Source organism: Melitaea cinxia, chromosome 6 (assembly GCF_905220565.1).
Source record: "Melitaea cinxia chromosome 6, ilMelCinx1.1, whole genome shotgun sequence".
Taxonomy (NCBI): domain Eukaryota; kingdom Metazoa; phylum Arthropoda; class Insecta; order Lepidoptera; family Nymphalidae; genus Melitaea; species Melitaea cinxia.
In genome coordinates this window covers 15,661,581-15,683,258 of record NC_059399.1, presented here as the reverse complement: position 1 = coordinate 15,683,258, position 21,678 = coordinate 15,661,581, and the positions used below count along the sequence as shown (strand labels likewise).

Genomic DNA, 21,678 nt, shown 5'->3' with positions numbered 1-21,678 from the left:
TAAGCCGATGTTCCCCCCTGTAGTTTCCCGACCTGTGTATAAGACCGTGATGACCGATAAGGTAGACTTCTTTTCCACTCCGACGACGTCCTAGGCCAAGGTGCGATCTCGCTAGGAGACACCCTTAGGACGAGCGTCTTCCCCGAGCCCTCCTAGAGGGCTCCCCTTCTTCCTTCGCGGCCGGTGTCTATAATACCCGGCCCCTCTCACCGGTGACGCTGCAAAGGCCGATAGGGCCAACAACAACAACACTAGACAATTTGAAAAAAAGGTAGACTTCAAAGAGTTTGTCAAGGTAGTAGACCTCTGTTCGACAGAGAGAGTAGAATGATCTCTTATATTTATAGATTGATTGGTTTTTAATGGCTTTCAGTTGTGCCACTTAGATTTATAAAATGCTTACTAAATTAATACGTAAACAATAATTCATGTCACTCGTTTGAGATTAAAACACGTCCAAATATTTATGGGACTTGACAACTCTACAATTCGATAAAAAATAACCTCGTGTCAATCAACACTGTTTCAGGGTTCCTAATTGACGATTACGCAAACGGTGCCGCTGAGGATGCGAATCTCAAACCATTACGTGAATATAATATCAGGTTAAAGGCTAAACAAAAACATAGGTACAATTTCTAAGAATATTAAAAAAACTGTGACCATTTATAGACTAAGGAGAAATAAATAAAAGTAGGTAAATAAATTAAACATATTATATTTATTATTAAAATGTTGTCGCCAGTTGTTAGTTTAATCTTTGCAAATGCAGAGCTTGATTTTTTCTGCAGATGGTTTCTAAAACAAAGGAGACAAACTTATTTAGACTTCTTCTTCTTGCATACTTGAGCTTAATTTTTTCCATACAGCTAGGACAAAAGTATGTAATAGACAGATAAATTTGTTTTTCACTTTTTTTTCAAATTGTAGGTAACTCATACATACAAATAAAATTAATCCGTGCTGCTGCAGCTTATTTTGTAAATTTTGATACGTGTTCCGTGATGGAGCCTATACTACGATTTTTTACGAGGCTAATAGCTCAATTGCAAATGTACTAATTATGACTTTAAAATAATTAGGTTTACAGTAGCGACTATATATGGTAATTATTCAAGACTCCTGATTAGATTAGGGATTAATGAAATTTATCCTGATTAGAGATCAATGAAATCCTTTCTGGGACCGAAAAATATCAATTTTATCCGCTCATCTACCTATTCCATGGGCCGCCATCAATAAAATACTTCACACGGAATTATAACATTTTGGACCCCTCCCTCCCTATATCACGCGCTTTACACCGTGCTCTAGGTCACACTTTCAATGACCACCTAACAAATATTACGTTACAAAAGCTAGGCCCTCCGCCAAAATGATTTCGTGATTAAAAATAGTATACAGATTAATAATTCAATTTACTTTGAAGATATCTAATCACGCGAAGCAAAGACCCCTCCCTATTTGCGAATATCTTTACTACTTAATACTTATACGTACGCTTTTGACAATCTTAGTTTCGCATGTTTTCGTTTTCCACACCAATGTCTTTAATTTATCAACATTCTTATACAAAAGAGTTATTAAGCCCATGAGTGCGGCTGTGCTGCCATACAGCCACATTTTTGATATGGCGTCACCCCCTTCTCCAGAACTTGCCCACCACTGGCCCCACCATGACTGTGAAGACTCAACAACGTCTGCACCTGGAGGCGATTCTCGTACAGCTGCGTTGCGTCTCTCTCGCTCTTCAGCACTAGAAGGATTTTAATTTTATCAAATAAAAGAATGTTTTAAACCGGCATCTCGTGTAAGCTGATTGATGTATTACGTAGATATAGCCTCATATGAAATGAAATGATGATGTTATATTTAATGATGATGATTATATTTTTGATGATGGTGTTATATTTCACTTTACTACTATATTTACTATTTCACTTGAAAAAAAATGTCAACACAACGCTTCAGCCTGGGCATAGACCTCTTTTCCCATGTAGAGGAAGGATCAGAGCTTAATCCACCACGCTGCTCCAATGCGGGTTGGCGGATACATTCCCTACTATGAGAAACGATCGCTATCACGTTTTCATGATAACAACCGGGAACGACGGCTTAACGTGCTCTCCGAGGCACGGTTGGGAGACCCACAAACATGCACAAACACCCAGACCACGGCAAACATCTGTATAGCCAATACAAATGTTTGTCATGTGCGGGGCTCGAAGCCGCATCCGCCAGCGCAGCAGCCACAAACCACTGCTGTGACCATTGCGCCACCACGTCGTCAACTCAAACTAAAATAAATTTTTATTTTTATTGTCAACTACAACAAGGAACGGATTTAAGAAATAAGGGGAAAATGTCCTTAGATACATAAGTACCTACACTTAAATACCGAGGCACTGTTACATGAAATGAAAAAGCCATTTTAAAAGTAACTCTCAAATATATCTTAGGATATAATTATACATCGCTGTGTGGCTACGGTAGTAAAAAATATAGCCCCGCTCTTCCCGCGGATGTCGTAAGAGACGACTAAGGAATAACACAGTTCCACTACCACCTTGGAACTTTAAAAGCCTACTGATAGCGGGATAACCACCCAACCGCTGGCTTTGAAATACACAGGTCGGAGACAGACATCAGCGTCTTCGGTGCGACAAAGCCAGCCCTGCGGTCACCAACCCGCCTGCCCAACGTGGTGACTATGGGCAAAATACATGAGTTCATGCTATTTTTGACGTGAACTTGTGGAAGCCTATTTCCAGCAGTGGACTATGATAGGCTGAAATGATATGATGATTAATATACAAATAGCGTCTCTTAGAGCATGCAAATATTTAGGTGTGTGACACTTCTTTCTTAACTACATTAAAAAAATCTCAATACTTTAAAATAAAATAAAAAACTAACCAGTCGCACATTTTTTATTTTTCTTTTTCAATTATCTTTATTGAAAAGTGTAAATGAAGACTTTGATTTATAGTAAATAATAAACATATTTGTAATTTTTTTCCATTTAAAACAACATTAAGTAATTTTGTCGTTCAATGACATTTTTAAATGACAGAAATAAGACAAGAACCGCATTCACCGATTCTGCATTTTCCCGTGGAGTTGACACTGAAACCGTTACAGAATAAATAAAATTTTAAATCGAGTATCTAATAGCGCTCAATATTTTATAAAGTTTAGTTCAAACAATCAATCAAAAATTATTTTATACAAATAGGCTTCAAAAGCAATCTTGAATAATTTGTTGTTTAATAATATTTAATAGTAACTAGAACACTTCATTCTAAATATTTTTATTTTTAATGTTGTAAGTAATAATTCATAAATTAATCAGAAAAAGTAGGATAGGTAGTATCATATAAGAAAAACGCGTGTTTGTTTGGTTGTTGACTTCGCCCGTTGGCGCAGTTGGCAGTATTCGCTCCACCATAGTGAGTTTGAATCAGTCAGGCTATACCATGTAATATATATATAGAACATTTGTTTAAAAAAAATACATTTTTATTTACAGGCAGCCTTTACTTAAAACAAAGTCTAAATTGCCTGTATTATGAACACACGACCTTATGTGTATTAAGGAAAGTTTTTTTCTATTATTTATTCCCAAATATCCCACTTGTAAGCAATTACGTTTAAAATCGCGCAAAGTGCAATGGAACTGGCTATGCTTGAGGTTTCTCTCAAAGATAGGATCAGAAATGAGATTATCCGTGAGAGAACGAAAGTAACCGACATAACCCACAGAATTAGCAAGTTGAAGTGGCAGTGCGCTGATCATCTGTGTCGCAAGACCGATGGACGTTTTAGCAGACGTGTCCTGGAATGGAGACCACGTCTTCGCAAAAGCAGTGTAGGAGGTCCTCCGCCCCTCTGGACCTACGTAAGATTGCCAGTGTAGGCTGGATGAGGATTGCGGAAAACCGGGATGTCTGGCGAACTTGGGAAGGTCTATGTCTAGCAGTGGACTGCAATAGGCTGAACTGACTGACTGGACTGAAGCAATTATGTACTTGTGGCTCATCAACTAAACTAGGAATCTAGACAAAGTATAATAATACTTAACTATGCACAATAACAAATAATAAACACTCTATAGTCTCTTAAACTTACCTACCTAATAATTTGTCTCTACATAGAAAACCATTAAAAAATATACTTTGCAGGATTAATGATAACAAATTAAATTATGAAAAAAAAAATTATCATTCAGAAAATTATACATTAAAATATTAAGGACAATTCAGTCATTGAACTTTTTATCAATAACCTTATTACACTGTGCAACAAATATTATCTAGTCTAGGTGATCTGTTCCAAATTTGTCACTAAAATTATTATCGTTTATTTGTAAAAAAAATATTTTACTTATTATTTATTTAATAATAAAATTATTTAAATTTTCTTGTTACAAACATAAATAAAATTAACGTATTCGGTTACGAAAAAAATATATATAATTAAACAGCTCTTCGATGCTCGCTATTATTGTTTTTATATGTAACTCGGTCGGCAAACAAGCGTACGGCTCACCTGATGGTAAATTACCGTAGCTTTTAGACTGCTACAAGTCTATAAGGTCGAGGAGGATCCTAGTATCCCTTGAGTGCAAGGCGTTTATTTATTATCTTAAAAAAAAAAACTTTTATTTAGGAATTGGCAACTTACAACACTCTCACCGTCTTTCCTACAAGAACAAATATATCTTGACGCTCCGATGTTCTTGTTGGTACCTTTAGTGTAGCTGGAATTGCTCGCTATGAATATTTTGTATACCACGGCTAATGTGCCCACACCAAGCACCAAACCCGCAGCAATCGGCACCCAAGCATCACGGCTACTCATTCTTTTCTATATACTAAGCGCTATGAGTTACAATTCATAAATAGTATTTAATAACCAAAATTCTAACAAATTGTTTTGCAAGACTTTCTCAGATTAATAAACCTTTTGTTTATTAATCTTAGTTTATTGTTATAATAATTATTATGTTGATATTATACTGTGATAATTAGATCAATCAACACTGTGTCTACATTTTAACTCGTCAACGTGAGCTTTTTATTAAAACATCAAAAGATTAGTACTTCTAACTTAGTAATAGTTATTATATCATACCTGAAGATTTAAATGTAGTTTAATCAAAATGAATTCCTCTATATTCAATATTTAATAGGAAAAACAGAGTCATTTAAACAATGATTGGTTATTGGTTCGTCACCTCGCATCACTATAATAAAAACGTACAAATTCTTGTTCTTAACAACATTTTCGATAGATTTTAATATAGAAAAGCTCTTTTACAGTTTAAACTTTTAAGAATTCGTCGGATATTTCTTTTAATATTACGAGACAAGTAAAACTTATGAATATGCTTACGTAATGTTTTCTTTTTTTTCTATTCTTAAATACTTGATATTATAAAAATTTTCTTACAAAGCACAATATAGGTACGTATCACAAAAATATTTGACAACTGCGTCAGTTTATTTCAATATAAAGTACTACCTACTTTAACAAGTTTCTTTTAGGCCGGAATTACATCTACACATATATATACAAATAAACAAAATTGGACTGTCAGTTCGTCATATTGAAATAACCGCTTTTTACTAAATGCATATGGATTTATACACGGTACATATACCAAAATAACATTTTTTACAATTTTTGTCTGTCTGTCTATCTGTTTGTTTCGGCTAATCTCTGAAACGGCTGAGCCGAGATTGACGGGACTTTCACTGGCTGATAGATTATGTGTTAAGAATACTATACGAATATTATAAAGAAGTAAAGTTTCTAACTATGCTTGTTTGTAGGGGGTAATCTTCGCCAATACTGATCCGATCATGAAAATTCTTTCACTAACAGAAAACTACACTATTCAGGGGTGATATAGGCTATATTTTATTATTATTGAACAAAAAATTCAGTGTAAAATAATAGTATATGTAAATCAAGTCGAAGAAATGCGAGTGAGATGAAAACTTTACTAAAATATATTATTGCTAACTATATATATTTGCATCACAAAAATAATAGTTAACGCCTAACTAAGTGGGCACGGGTCGGCTAGTATTTTATAAATTTATTTATTTTATAACTGCGAACTTAATAACTTTTTTGTTAAATTCTACCCGGACGAAGTCGCGAGCTTAGCTATATATCTATCATATATATCTATATATTCGCCGTCACGAAAATGTTGTCTAGTTAAAAATTATTAATGTCATTTTCTAGCGGACTTAAAAAAAGGTGGTTCTCAATAACACTGTATTTTTTTATGTCTTAACTCTTAACAACTGATGCTTGTCCCATTTAAGTTTGAGCCTGATCTAATGTAATATTTTTAACGTAAATAAAAATTAAATTCAGAAGTAACTTTATTCAAATAAGCTTTAAATCCTACCTTGGAATCGTCATTTTACAAATTAAAATTTTTAACTGATTATTATTTTTAAAAGTGAAGTTATCTCCGATTCGGACTGAAGATTCTGCAGAGAAGAATCGGGAAGAAACTCCGCAGGTACTCTTTTGAAAATAATATATAAGTTGTGTTTTAGTACAAAATTAGTAATATCTTGCTTGAAATACAGAGTCACTAGTCCTCACATCTTTATCATCTATGTAATACTGCACCGAATAAAACGCTTTATCTGTTAATTTCTTTTTAAACACTTTAAATTTATATTGAGACAAAAGCAAAATTGTGTGTGAGATTTTATTAACGCCGCGTTGGCGCAACGATCACAGCACCGGTTTGTGGCTGTTGTGCTGGTGGTTGCGGGTTCGATCCCCTCATATGACAAACATTTGTATTGGCCATACAGATGTTCCCCATCGTCTGGACGTTTGTGCAGTCCTTGTGGGTCTCCCCACCGTGCCTCGCAGAGCACGTTAAGCCGTCGGTCCCGGTTGCTATCATGTTCACCTGATAGCAATCGTTACTCATAGTAGAGAATATACCTGCCAACCTGCATTGGAGCAGCGTGGTGGATTAAGCTCTGATCCTTTTCCTACATGGGAAAGAGGCATATCCTCAGCGGTGGGATATTACGGGCTGAAGTGTTATTTTATTATAGATGCGAATTACAATTTTATTATTCCTTCTTGTATTTACACTGCGATTATTACTATTTATCAAAATACCTAATCAACATCCTTGTGAATATACCTTATGAAAAACACCCCGCAGAGAGTAGAGCTCCAAGATAAGAATGCTGCGAATTAGAACTTCTTTGTAAAAATAAATACAGTCTCAAATCTCCATCTGTAGCATTACCCCACAGTAACAGATCGTAAGACAACTTAAACTATGGAATTAGCAAGAGTTTATTAAACGTGCAGTAGCGACGTTGTTCAGCTGTCGTACTTTTCTAACTGCGAATGCTGCGGAGCTGTAGTAAATGTTATAATAAGTAAATGTTATACAAAACTTTTTAATAATAATTAGGTAATAAACGCTTCACACTCAACGGATCCCCCAGTACGATTTTCTCCTGTGCTGGGGGTCCGGAAACACATACAATACACAAATACAACGCCCAGACCACGACTAACATCTATACGGTCGATACAAATGTCTGTCGTGAGCGGGAATCGAACCCGCGACCGCCAGCGCAACAGCCAGTGCTATTACCGCTGCGCTAACTTTAATCGTGTTTAGGAAATTTATAGAAGTTTGATTTATTGAAAAGTGAACTGCTTTACTTGCGTAGATATTAAAGTATGTATGAGATAATTGTTCAAATTATAGTTTTTTTAAGACAATGCTCATGTGTTTCAAAAACCTTAATAAATTATTTTATTTAAAATTTTTGAGGAACTATTGTCATTGAAAATTCCACAGTATAAAGAAATATATTTATTAATATGCATTAATATAATAATAAAATCGTCAGATTCAAAAAATATAATCCATATAATTCGTACATCGATATATACTTAAGGACTAGAGTACAATGCCAAAAGGAGCGATCTCATGGTTTTTAAGGCTGGTGCAAAAGGCTATAAAACCATACCCGAGGTATCACTCTGCGGATCACCGCTACTTATGGTGACCAGCTTTAAATGCTCAAGTCATTGTCTAGCCGAGAACTTAGGAGATAATAAGGATATATAGAGGAAGCGATGGCCGCTGTCAGTTCGCTGCAACATGCTGACTCGCAGATTTGCACATTGTACGGAATATGTCAAAATAACTCGATTTAAAGCCAATCATTTTATACGTGCAGTCTGTGGATCAGCTGTAGCTTGCGTGCTTACAGCGACTTCTGCGTACAATACAATAATGCGTTTAGGATACTGTTGGGGCTGCCGTGCCGCAGGAGCGCTTCAGCGATGTTCGCGGAAAGACGCTTTGATGATTTTACAGCTATTATGCGCAAAAGGTGCGCGCTATAACTTAAGCGTATCGGCGGGAGCCACAACATGACAACGGTATTCTAAAAGTATTTGTAGATAGATGGGAGAGTCCATTGCTGTGGCATTGGATGAAACTCCATGTGATATGATGAATCATTTAAACTATAAGTACATATAAATCCTTCAAGCCTTCCTAGAGGCTCCACTTCGTCCTTTGCGGCCGGTGTCTATAGTACCCGGCCCCTCTCACCGGTGACGCTGTAAGGGCGATAGCAGTAGTAAATTCGAAAAACAAAATGTAACTACGTTACGGGTTTTTGTAAAGAACTCACTATAGACGGCGCCACGGTTCGCTAAAAACCGAAAAATAAAATCATCATATCAAAAATTTCGATCTAGCGGGTACATCGTTCCATAGCTTAATTGGCTAGAGCACCGACGCGGTCTGTCGGAGACGCGGGTTCGAACCCCGCTGGAGCGGTCAATTTGTGATATGATATTCAAAAATGTTTTAAATGTAACTATTTTAAACTTGTTATTGTACTAACACTAGGTTTTAAGAAACATTGTTACTAACACTATATGGGCTAGTCCCGAAATAAAGATTATTATTAATATTATATTATCATTAGATTATTATATCTGATAATAAATTCGAAAACTAAAATGATTTAGATTTTATTGATTAAAAGAGGAATCTTTTATACTCCTCGTATTCGTCATCGGTCAAAAGATATTTCGCCACTTCTTTATATCTCCATGAATCATCCATTATGGATAAAAGTCTTGTAACTTTGCATTTATACTCATTAATTATACTCTGATGAACATTCTCAATCATATTATGGCGTCTATTCCAAAAGTAGAGAATTTCCTTCTTATCGAGAGCAGCATTGAATTTTTTTAACATGTGCTTGAATAACGTCGTAATATCACTCTTTTCCCACATATCGCTTCGACCACTTGCTTGTAATTCTAGATACTCCCACAAGAAAAGTGTTTTAATGTAGTAACTTGCTATTTTATCCATTTTTTGAGCATCGCGAAATTTCTTCATCTGCAAAAAGTTGATAATAAGGTTTAATTTATTAATTAGCGTTATAAAGTATTGTTTTGTGATGAAATATTTTGTTGAAATATATACGCTGTATCTTGTTAGAAATTTCAGAGCAAAGCGACTGGTAAAGTATCTCACTGTAATAGAAGATCACAGCGGAATAATATAGCCCTCAAGTATGATGGTGATGTGTTCTGTTATGTGTGATGACAGAGGTGTTCCTGTGATAGGTAAGGTAGCCGTAACTTTTGGGGAGGATCGGAAGTAAAGTCGGCAACGCGCTTGCAATATCCTGGTACAGAGTATTAACTACGGTATCTGCTTACCGTAAGCTTTCCAACCGTCCCACCATAAGCTTGTTTGCCACCATAAGCTTGTTTGCTACCCTAATGGTATATAAAATAAATTTGCAAAAGAACGCACCAAGCGAATTGTCTGCCGCAAATGGTAAGTGTTGTTCAGAAACTGTTTCTCTTGGTCCTGTAAGGCAACACGCCACGAACGCTGTTCATCGTGTACAGTGTTACCACCCTTATTGGGCTTCGGCACAACCAACCAATAACCTCGTCGCCACTCCAGTGGAATAGAACGATACGATTTACCCTCCAGCCAGCGATCTTCAGGAAATCTTAAAGCGGGAACAAGATCAACGTCTAGTTTAAATCCTGGAGCTTCTATTAGTAAGGTCCAAGCCGGTCCACTCTCGGAGGTGCGGATGGTGTAACCGACCTCATCAACGTAGCAAATTGGGTACAATCCTCTCTTCGGTAATTGATTTAAAGCTCTGTTTCCAACGCTCTTAAACCAACTAGTAAATTTAGATCGAAGAATATATTTCTTGTCATCCAGCCATTGGTACGCCGTTTTATTGATGACACAGTCAACCCCATCTCGCTCCAATATTTTTTGATACTGCAGGCCGGCTCGGAGTTGTACAAACCCTGGACTGTTTTGTTCAATTACAATATCACTCTCCTCGGGGTTGAATTGGTCAACAGAAAAATTAACAGGCAAACCGATCACTATGTCTACGTCAAACTCATCAGGTTTCTTAATTCGGACTCCATCATAATGGCTACCAGCAAATTGGACCTAAAATATTTTAATTAACATTAAAAATATACATAACATTCAAACATTATAACATATAATGGATACTTACTATCAAAAAAAAAAAAATTAGACGATTCCATGATTATTGCATAATTTATGTCACTAGGTCAACAAACAAGCGTACGGCTCACCTGATGGTAAGCGATTACCGTAGCTTATAGACGCCTGCAACACCAAAAGCATCGCAAGCGCGTTGCCGACCCAATCCCCAATCCCCCCAGGAGCTCTGGTCACCTTACTCACCAACAGGAACACAATACTGCTTGAAAACAGTATTATTTTGCTGTGATCTTCTGTAAGGTCGAGGTACTACCCCAGTCGGGCTGCTCCATATTTTGAGCAGGAAATTCCTGCTGTGCCCTACCTCAGTAAATTATTTGAATTTGTCAAAATCAAAGTAAAAAAAGCAGTTAACAAGTAAAAGATTGAGACTACGCGTTAGCGCAATGGTCACAGCATATTGTGCTGACGGCTTTTGCGCAGGCGGTTGCGGGTTCAATCCCCGCATATGACAAACATTTGTATTGGCCATATAGATGTTTGTCGTGGTTGGGATGTTTGTGCAGTCCTTGTGGGTTTCCACACCGTGCCTCGGAGAGCACCTCGGATAGCGGTCGTTACTCATAGTAGGGAATATGTTCGCCAACCCGCATTGAAGCAGTGTGGTGAGCTCTGATACTTCTACATGGTGAAAGAGGCCTATTCCCAACAGTGGGATATTACAGGCTGAAGCAAAAAAGATTGAGACAAAGCAAAAATATCCACACGTTTTATTAGAAACTAGCTTCTGCCCACGACTTTGTCCGCGTGGATTAGTTACTTTGGGCTACCGCTAACTTTAATCCGCACTTAAACTGTTTACGCACGCAGCGGAAGCTCTCAAAGGAAAAAAAAAACGATTTTGAAACATTGTTCATTGGTGCCTCGCTCCTATTGGTCTTAGCTTAATATATGTAGCCTATAGCCTTCCTCGATAAATAATAAATAAATAATATGAGCTATCTAACACGGAAAGAATTTTTCAAATCGGATCAGTAGTTCCTGAGATTAGCACGTGCAAGCAAATAAACAAACAAACAAACAACTCTTCAGCATTATAATATTAGCTAGTATAGATTCTAATAAAAATATTGACTAATATTAAATAATAATTTGACTTGACAACATGCAAACATTTAAAAAAATAATTATAAAACTTACATTTCTGGAATACCGATGGTAATACTTATCGACTTCCTTCATTTTGCGATGAATTGTTAATAAGACTTCGTTAAAAACCCGGTAATGAAGTTGAAAATCCTCTTTTTTAAGAGCGATGTATCGTACATGTATGTCTGCGAGGAGAGAATTAAGGTTCGTGATACAAGGTACACTCTGCAGTGATGACTCTGGAACCGTGCTGTAATAAATATTAAACACTAAGTCAAACAGGTCAATTTTTTAAAGGAAATTAAAAAAAATGTGTGTCAGCTCCAACACGCGACTGGAGTTTCCAATATTAAAATAGAATAAATAAAAAAGTTAAGAAAATATGATTAATATTAATAACGGCATATAAAAATAACTATTACTATTTATAAATATATAAAAATATATTGAAATATCGACTGAACAAGGCTTGATATTTAAATAATTGTCTATGATTTTTTTATACTAATCGTATATTTTGTTTATGTAATGTAAATGAAAACTAACTCTTCTCTTGGAGAATCTTCTACAAGGGGTTGTAACAAGTCTCCAATTCTGTTGAACACGCTACGTTGCTCGCTTGTCGGTCCTTGAGCACTGGTTCCGTAACTAATATCCTCGCTACTAGAATTGCTGCTATTATCTCGGTTAGAGTTAGTGTTGCTCTTTAACATGTATAAGCCCCCTCCTATAACAGCCGCAGCCGTGGCAGCAGCTGCTCCATATTCCCACCACGACCAGTCACGTCTTTCATTATTATTGTTATTTCTGTTTTGGTTCATTTTCCGGTGATCCTAATAATTGACAATACATGCATTTAGTTTCTAACGTAAATTACTAAAATAATGTTTAATATAAAATAAAAACGTATTTTAAAAGTAGATATAGGCGATGAAAAGCAACGCTGAAAAAGGAAGAGACACATCTAAAGGTTAATAGTAAAATATTTTAGAACTGAAAAAAATGTTTCTTTGTTTGTGTTTTCTAATCAGTTCTTTAAAAATAAATTTGAAAAACCCCCACGTATTATTTGTTTCTTATGCCGAAAATATGTTTACATCATTTAGGCAAAAAGCTGATATTCTTCAAACTGCTTTATCGATCTTTACCAAACATAGATAAGAACCATCGATCGGTAACTCGCTATCACATTTAAAAAAAAACCGGCCAAGAGCGAGTCAGACTCGCGCACCTTCAGCTCACGGCGTCGCCCGCATGGGTTAGATGATGTTGGCTATGCTGTCTCCCGATAAAAGATAAGGTTAGATCATAGAATTTTTAAGCATGGTCGAGTATTATTTGAGTTTACCCTGACAAACATTTCAAAAAAACAAATATTTTCTCTTTTTAATATTCGTAATTTAAAACTTTTAGATAATTGTTTGCTTGCAAACGAAAAAAAAACCGACTTCAATTACATCGACTAGTAAGAGCTTGCAGGCTCAGGCGGAACGTGACACTTTTTCGTGCGTGCAACCGGTGTTCATCGATTTATAAGACGTTGTCACGTCAAAAAAAAAACATCGAATTCGATCCACACAGCCAAAAGTCTGAGGTAACATATATAGAAACATTTAAAAAAAATACAATCGATTTGAGAACCTCCGCCTTTTTTGGAAGTCGGTTAACAAAAGAGGAGCTAAACTGTACGAAGCCTTATCATTATAAATTAATATTAGCGTCGACTTTCGATATTTAAATAGTACGTGACTTGCATACATATTTTAATACAAGATGAAATAACACTTTAGTAAACGGAAACTATTCGCTTTGAACAATGTTATCGTTAGTAAGCGGGTTTAGTAATTTTATAAATACTTGCAGTTTCCTGTAACTCCTTTCACTAACATTTTTACACGGTATCAAACTACCTAAACCTAGCCATACTTTTCTTGGCTCAAAACGAGACAGCGGTTTACTACGTCTACTTTATACTTACGGCAGTAACCGTACATATTGGTTGCTAGTAGAACAGGACACAAAACATTTTCATACAAAGTAATATTTTGTACCCCTTTCTTATTGAAGACGCCAAAAATGGCGTGAACTCGTGTGTTTTGCCCATAGTCACCACCCTGGGCAGGCGCGTTAGTGACCACAGGGCTGGCTTTGTCGCACCGAATACGCTGCTGCCCGTCTTCGGCCTGAGTATTTCAAAGCCAGCAGTTGGATGGTTATCCCGCCATCGGTCGGCTCTTTAAGTTCCAGGGTGGTAGTGGAACTGTGTTATCCCTTATTTGCCTCGTACTACACCCACTTAAAGCCGTAGCCAGACAGCAAATTAGCTACTAATGATAATTAATTACTTATTTAATAACTATAAATTAGTCAGTTTCTAACTTCAATAACGACGGATTCCATGAAAACAATTAAACCCTATTGAGCGTCTACTAAAGTACTCATAAAATAACTTTACTAACTAAAGTTCATCAGTCTGAACTTCAATTGTTTACGTTCAGCGATGATAAATCAGTCAGTCAGTAAATCAAAACACGTTATTTTGTATGTACAGATGTTACGAAAATAATAATAAATGTTAGTTCGCAAACAAAAAAAATCGACTTTAAATTTGCATCGACAAAAATAGTACCTACATAATACATTCTTGATACAACTCAAAAACTACTTGTCAGATCTCGCTCAGTTTTTTAATGAATTTCAATTGGACCACATGAAAAACGCGTAATCAGCTTTCGAATAAAAATAGATTTATAAAAATGTGTACACAAAGTAATAAGTAATTGTGTTTGCTCGCAAACGAAAAAAACCGACTTTAATTAGGTACTTCGACAAGTAATACAACGAATGTAGATAAAAAAAATTAACGAACGCAGTAGTCGTCACAACGATTTTCGAGGGTTTCCCTTGATTTCTCTGGGTTTCCATCATCAGATCCTGGTTTCCTTATCATGGTACCACACTTGGGGTATCTCCTTTCCAAAAAAAAAAATTATAAAAACCGGTTCATAAACGACGAAGTTATCCCCGAACATACAAAATATATATATATATTGGTTGAATTGAACCTCCTCCTTTTCTGAAGTCGGTTAATAACCTCCTCCTTTTTTTGAAGTCGGTTAATAACCTCCTCCTTTTTTTTGAAGTCGATTAAAAAGTTATGAAGTAAAAAACAAAAAAATTCAGCAGAATTAAGAACCCCTTTTTTAAGCCGGTTCAAAATAGATAGCGGAAAATAAAAGAATAACCCATTTTAAACCCTAAATAGGTTTGTTAAATTGTTAATATTATGGAAATCGAAACTGTTTTACATATTTTTGATAGCTTATCTGGTAAATAATTTACTAATAGTAAAACAGGCTACTGGTACCTATTTTCCATCAATAATTAATAAACTACAACTTTTGCATTTACAGATAACGAATAGAAATATCTGACTTAGAAAATGAACAAAAATATTTTCAGTCGCGTAAAAAATAAAATTATAATAATTATATATAAACGTAAATAGGAAATAATTGTGTTTGCTCGCAAACGAAAAAAAACCGACTTTAATTACATCGACGAGTAATACAACCTAGATCGACGAAAAAATACTCAAGTAACTGCGCGTTATCAAAGATTACTCAAAAAGTAGTTATCAGATCTCAATGAAATTTATATGTGACCACATGACAAACATCAGCTTTCGATTAAATTAAAAATTATTAAAATCGGTACACTCAGTAAAAAGTTATTGCGGATTTTCAAAAAGTTCCCTCGATTTCTCTGGGATCCCATTATCAGATGCTGGTTTCCTTATCATGGTACTAAACTAAGGATATCTTCTTTCCAACAAAAAAAGAATTATCAAAATCGGTACACCCAGTAAAAAGTTATTGCGGATTCTCAAGAATTTCCATCAATTTCTCTGGGATCCCATCATCAGATCCTGGTTTCCTTATCATGACACCAAACTAGGGATATCTCCTTTCGAACAAAAAAAGAATTATCAAAATCGGTACATCCAGTAGAAAGTTATGCGGTATAATACAACGTAGGTCGACGAAAAAAGCGTCAAGTAAAAACGCATTATTAGATATAGCTCGAAAAGTAGTTGTTAGATCTCAAATAAATTTAAATGGGACCAATTGGCACACACCACCTTTCGATTAAAAGAAAATTTGTCGAAATCGCTCCACTCAGTCAAAAGTTCTGATGTAACATACATTAAAAAAAATACAGTCGAATTGAGAACCTCCTCCTTTTTTGGAAATCGGTTAAAAAATATAAAAAGTTACTAACAAGTATTATTTACCTACATACATATGTGTAATGTATTTAATAATAAACATGTACTTATAAAGTACCTACTTCAAAAATATTATAATCACTTATAGTATAATACTTACCTATTCACTTATATTGGTAGATAACGCTTATCAAAACGCTTTGCTATAAACAAAAAACAAAGAAACAAAAAATCTATTCCTTGCCAAATGATTATTCGTCACAGTTGAAGTGTTTAGTGTGACTTCTATATTTATACCGATTACCACTCACGACTCCCTATTGCACATTCCTTCTTTTCTTATCTACAATAAACGGCGGTACTGTTTTAAATTTTCTCTTGCAATATTGCCATAATGTAAAATTCTCATTAGTTTTGATTTAAATAATAATTAAATACACTTTATATATATTTTAAGGTTTGATTAAATTATAAAAGCTTGAATTTTCAACGATGGACAAAATTAAATTTTTACATGATTGATTAGCTTATTTTTTAAGGTTTTTTTTTATATTTGTAACATTCAAGTTTGAAACGGGGAAATTATTGAATATTTAAACAATCTTGTCAAAGGCACAGTCCTAGAAGTTCTGTTCATTATTGTTTCCGTTTGTGATAAAAAATACAACCGCACTTTACTTAAAACAATGCTTTTTGTTTAATATGTAATAATACGTGTAACAATTTTTAACGCTTATAATTTATTTATAATTATACTATAACAATGCTCTATTATTTAAATACATGACATTGTTTTAATTAAGTACGCAGTACACTAATCAATATAGCAACTTTTGTAAAGTTAAACGTTCATTAAAATTAAAATAAATAGTTGGCTACTTATGATACATAATGTAAATTTATGCATATACTTTCTTATATTATTTGTCATTACATATACAGATTTGTAGCACGTACCTTAAAATAACACGGAAAATTAAAAAAAGATTAACGTCCTTTGGAGTACTTACTAGAAATATAAGATTAAATAGACGTAAGGGAGCATCCATTAATTACGTGGGCTATTTTTCGATCAGTTTAGATGCCCCCCTAGGTGGATTTAGAGATATTTGCCTGGACCCCCGCTCCACTTACGTGAGATTGACGCCTCATATAATAGAGATTGACGGGAAATAATAAACTGATCAAGTATACTGTAAGTAGTTAATATATTTAAATTGAATAAAATTCAAAGCAAAAACTAAATGATTGGCAAAATTAATATTCAAAATATTTTTTTTTTATATTTCATATTTTTAAAGTTGATGTGAGATTTTCGATTATCCCCGACCCAAAGAGTATATAAGTAAGTGCCCCGACCCTCTCGGTTTAAATGAGATTTTGGAATATTTCATTGAACCCCTCCCCCACCCCATTCTGAGTGCTGACGTAATTAATGGATGTCCCCTAACAATGTATGATAAGTACTTTAGTATAATACATACGAATTCGTATTCATTGACTAAACACAAAGTAAATATGTTATTTATTATAAAGACACAAAAACTATTCAACTAAAATATATTTTTAGATGAATACAAATATAAGTTTAATTTTGTTTGTAAGTTAAATTTGGTTGTTTTATATAAGTTTGCCATATAAAATGTATAATTCTAATTACTTTGAAAGTTACAATATGAGTAATTGAGTAGTATGACTAACTAGATAATTATATTCGCTGATCTCTTAAAGTTTGGAAATACCTTACTAAAATATTATATACTTAGTCTATAACTATATAGCCTACCTCGGTAAATGGACTATTCAACACAGAAGAATTTTTTACTTCGAACCAGTAGTTCCTGAAATAAGCGCGTACAAACAGACAAACTATTCAACTTTATTGTATTAGTATAAACATTATTGCATGCGTAAAGTTCAAAGAAATGAAAATATGCTTATCATTATCAAATTATGAATAGATAAAATGTTATCGTCTGAAAGATTCAAATCATTTTTGATACACATCTAGAATTTATTTACAATAAAAAAGTATTTACATAAATAAGTATTTATGTAGTTGTATTCGCCTAAAATATTGTAGGTACTTAAAAAAGAAAAAAAGTGTGTATGTATGTGTGTGTTCATGCAATTCACACACGGACACGGCACAAGTGACACTTCTGGAAAGTAGCCTACGAGAGATTTTTTTCACTGTGAAGACAAAATACTGCGTGTATTCCATCGCATTCTCTTCTATACATTTATATGCTATTTAATTTCACGAGACACATTTTCGTTTTCTGGAATTTTCAGCAGGGTCGAGTATCAAATCAAAACGATTCTAGAGAAGTTTCTCTTGAAAGGAAGTTTAATGGAGAAAACATTTTTTTTTTTTTGGGATACAATAGATACACCGAAATATTTTTATGTTCTTCGTATTTAGCGTTATATTTGGATGACTATTGAGATTGTGTATTATGTAGTTTACTTGTTTATATTTTTGGCATAATTGAAAGCCATTAATTAACCCAAAGCGAAAAAAATCGTTTCGTGTGTCATTTTGGTGTAATTTCTGTTCTTTATCGACAAAGTCAAGTTCTATGACTTGTAAAGAGTAAAGAATAGTTGGTTTCTAAAATCGGGTGATTCCCTAAAGCCTTTTAATATCTTTCTATATTTATGGCAAGGTCTTTTACAGAAGTCAGACAACTGATTTGAGGGAATTCCCCGACCAGTCTTATATGATTGACATTCATATTTTATACACGGGGAAATCCTGTAAAATATTTTTACAAAATTAACCATGTACAAAATTTTCTAAAACATATTTTTCGGATATTTTAGGACATTTCAAGCATTCACAAATGTTAAACCTTTGTTTGAATTGCTGCAGAAACTTTTGTGTTTACTTGCAGCGTCACCGTGGAAAGATTACTTTGTGCTATGAATATTATGAAAACTAAATTACGCATCAAAATATCGACCTTACACATCAAGTTTTCAAATGAGTAGCAGGCAGATGAGCAGCATATGTCTAATTATTATAATTATGTCACTATACGTTTGGTGCAACGTTGTTGTCCCAAACAATACCAGTCTACAATAAACGATTTAAAGTTAACCCACATTTTGAGGAGTTGACGATGTACACGGTGATGTCAACGAATCAGGAATAAGATGATAGCCTGTCATCTGCTAGATGAATGATGATGATAGAGTGATTGTTGATGACTATGAAAGGATGGATTTAACATTGTTAATTTTCAAAGTTGATAAATCTAAGCTTCATTTCACTACTATGACTAAGGTGAACTATATCAGGTGGACTGATTTACACTTGATTACCTTGTGCATGATATTAAAAAAACTTACGGGACAAAAACAGTGTGGTATTAGTGTTGGTTTGGTCCCTCGACTAATTTCGTTCTATTGTTCGCCAACACTTGAAAGTTAGTGATATTGAAATGATCTGAACAAATGACACTATGTTTTGCGGGCGTCCAGGTTAGTCTGTTATTACAAAAAAAATAATGTATCCCTTAAATTTGGATCTTTAGGAAACCTGCCAAATTTTTATATAAAACATTATGGTCGAAGATCACATTAAGTAATTCTAGTAAAATGTGTTAATACTCGTGATTATTGTATTATATTTAATTTAATGCAATTTTATTATATATCTATGTTTATTAAAAAAAAAGCTTGCAATATAATATTTAAATAAATTAAAATCTCAAAAATGTCTGGCTCATCTTTTGCCTTTTCCGTTTTTATCGATAACTATCTACAAACAAACCGGTAACAACGCTATTGCTCGGTGACAGCGACTTCTTGAAAATAGATTCAGATAAGTCGCTCGACCAATCCGCATATTGTATGAGGGCGAGTGTCCTGACACGATAACATTTGTAATTTTTAAGTTTAAAAAATGTTTAAAAGAAGTATACAGTAATAATGTGATTAAAAATACTTACGTATTATAGGTAACGCCATCTTTTAGTAAATTTGACGTGGCAGATCTCTTATTGCAACAAAAAACAGAACAATTTGGCATTTTTTGAAGGACGTTGATTCAACCGCACAACTAGATTTAGTCTAGTAATCAGTGCGGCTGCAACTAGTTTTATTGTACGCATATGGCCATTTGGACTTATACTTTGACAGAGGGGAACGCCTGTACATGGCTACTCCCCTCCGTGTTGCTCTTTGGATTTTGAGAAGGAATATGAGTCTGTAAATAACTAAATACTAAAGATGAGGCAATTGAGGATGAAAGTGGAAAATGGTACTTTGATTTTTGTTTTTTAATAGGTATATTGTGATCAATAAAATATAACAATATATGTGTGTCCTGATAAGTAAAAAAATTATATTAATTATACGAGAAAAGTATGAAACATTCCTTATTTACTTTACCTACTGTTTCCTCCTGTTTTTTTATTGGTGAGCTGCTGTTTTTTTTAGCTTCTTAGGGTTGACAACACAGGGCGGCTGTAAACGGAGTAAACCATTTTTAAGTTGATAACTGATATGCCGTAAAATGGGGTGAATAGAAATCGCGGGGTGAATAGAAACAAAACTGGAAGTTTTATTATGTTATCTCTAGATTATCTACAGCTTATTATTGAAGGTTCATTTCTTCTATTAATTACAGAGCAATATTTTTCCTTTATGCTGACAACACACAAATTTACGTAAAGTTTAATGGTTTAAAGAAAAAAGCCGTTAAAGTGAACGTGTGTGAAGAGTGATTTTAGACCTTGCGAAAAGTTTTGCTCAATATTGAGTTCTTTGAAGATTTCACCTAGCGAATTGATTTATTTGGAAAGATACATTTCTAATCTTTTAGGAATACAAAGGTAAGTTGTTAATATTCAATTATTTCTTTCTTATTTCTTGAGAAATCAGGATGCAGGCATTTTTCTGCAATTTCGAGGTGAATAGATACGAGAAAGGGGTAAATAGAAACGCCTTTAGGGTCAATAGACACGAAGAAAGAGGTGAATAGATACGAGTGAGAGGTTAATAGAAACGAGAAAGGGGTTAATAGAAACACGTTTTTTAGGGTTGTCTATCGTAGACTAGTTCATTATACTTAGCTACCTACGTGCTTTAAAAATATTATAAGTATTAATTAATTATTAGAAAACCATTTTAAGTTGTTATCTGTTTTTTTTTAAATATAAATTCAAACATTAAAATAAATTAAATAATTATCTGTATTTGCTGTTCAGTAAATAATAATGATATCAGTCTAAATAATTGATATTTATTTCAAACAGGTACACTACATCGTATTGCGTTCGCCATGCCAAGGATTTATAAACCAGATCCTTGTGGCAAGAAGTATAAAAGGTATTCTAAAGAATTGTTCTTCTGAGCGATGCAGAATTAAAGAAAACATTGTCAAATACATTTGTTGAGACAGCATCAACGAAAACCATTTCTAGGCGGCCCACTTATTATAGGTGTGATGATGATATATTAAATGGATGGATGATATATTGATGGATTCAGATTAAATAGGTAGTATAACAAGTTACCATTTTAATTTCCAAAACTAAACCCCAAAAGTGAATTATATTGCTACTATAATCACAATGTTCCCAATTTTATTTTCAATTGTGATTTTTGATCTCATTTTATAGAAAACCTTAGATTATTTACCAAATATAGTTTTTTTTAGAATTTTATAGTTTATGTTAGAATTAAACATTCTTATATTTTTGTTATTTTTTTAAGCTTGTTTGCTTGTAAAATATACTGCTCA

General features: G+C 34.1%; 2 protein-coding genes and 1 long non-coding RNA gene across 3 annotated transcripts; all 3 read right to left on the bottom strand.

The window, feature by feature from the left end:
* Nucleotides 1-702: 702 nt before the first annotated feature.
* Nucleotides 703-4,860, bottom strand: LOC123654779. Its single transcript, XM_045590664.1, has 4 exons — nucleotides 4,824-4,860; nucleotides 4,684-4,759; nucleotides 1,501-1,756; nucleotides 703-798 (listed from the first exon to the last, which is right to left on the bottom strand). The coding sequence occupies exons 1-4, from the start codon at nucleotides 4,858-4,860 to the stop codon at nucleotides 754-756; spliced, it is 414 nt and encodes a 137-aa protein (XP_045446620.1). The 3' UTR covers nucleotides 703-753.
* A 4,181-nt stretch (nucleotides 4,861-9,041) lies between these two features.
* On the bottom strand, nucleotides 9,042-9,900 carry LOC123654425. The gene is made up of 2 exons (XR_006743242.1): nucleotides 9,860-9,900; nucleotides 9,042-9,436 (listed from the first exon to the last, which is right to left on the bottom strand). It is a non-coding gene; the product is annotated as an uncharacterized LOC123654425 (long non-coding RNA).
* Nucleotides 9,901-9,968: 68 nt separating this feature from the next.
* LOC123654778 lies at nucleotides 9,969-12,411 on the bottom strand. Its single transcript, XM_045590663.1, has 4 exons — nucleotides 12,245-12,411; nucleotides 11,828-11,948; nucleotides 10,039-10,528; nucleotides 9,969-9,976 (listed from the first exon to the last, which is right to left on the bottom strand). Exons 1-4 carry the CDS (start codon nucleotides 12,409-12,411, stop codon nucleotides 9,969-9,971), a joined length of 786 nt encoding a protein of 261 aa, XP_045446619.1.
* Nucleotides 12,412-21,678: the final 9,267 nt, after the last annotated feature.

Coding starts and splice junctions, on each gene's coding strand:
- LOC123654779 (XM_045590664.1), bottom strand. CDS start 4,860: ATGAGTAGCCGTGATGCTTGGGTGCCGATTGCTGCGG. Junction 4,760..4,823: donor TTGGGTGCCGATTGCTGCGG/GTTTGGTGCTTG, acceptor GAGCAATTCCAG/CTACACTAAAGGTACCAACA. Junction 799..1,500: donor AAACTAAGATTGTCAAAAGC/GTACGTATAAGT, acceptor CCTTTGTTTTAG/AAACCATCTGCAGAAAAAAT.
- LOC123654778 (XM_045590663.1), bottom strand. CDS start 12,411: ATGTTAAAGAGCAACACTAACTCTAACCGAGATAATAGCAGCAATTCT. Junction 11,949..12,244: donor GAAGATTCTCCAAGAGAAGA/GTTAGTTTTCAT, acceptor TATTTATTACAG/CACGGTTCCAGAGTCATCAC. Junction 10,529..11,827: donor ATTTTCAACTTCATTACCGG/GTTTTTAACGAA, acceptor AAAATATTTTAG/GTCCAATTTGCTGGTAGCCA.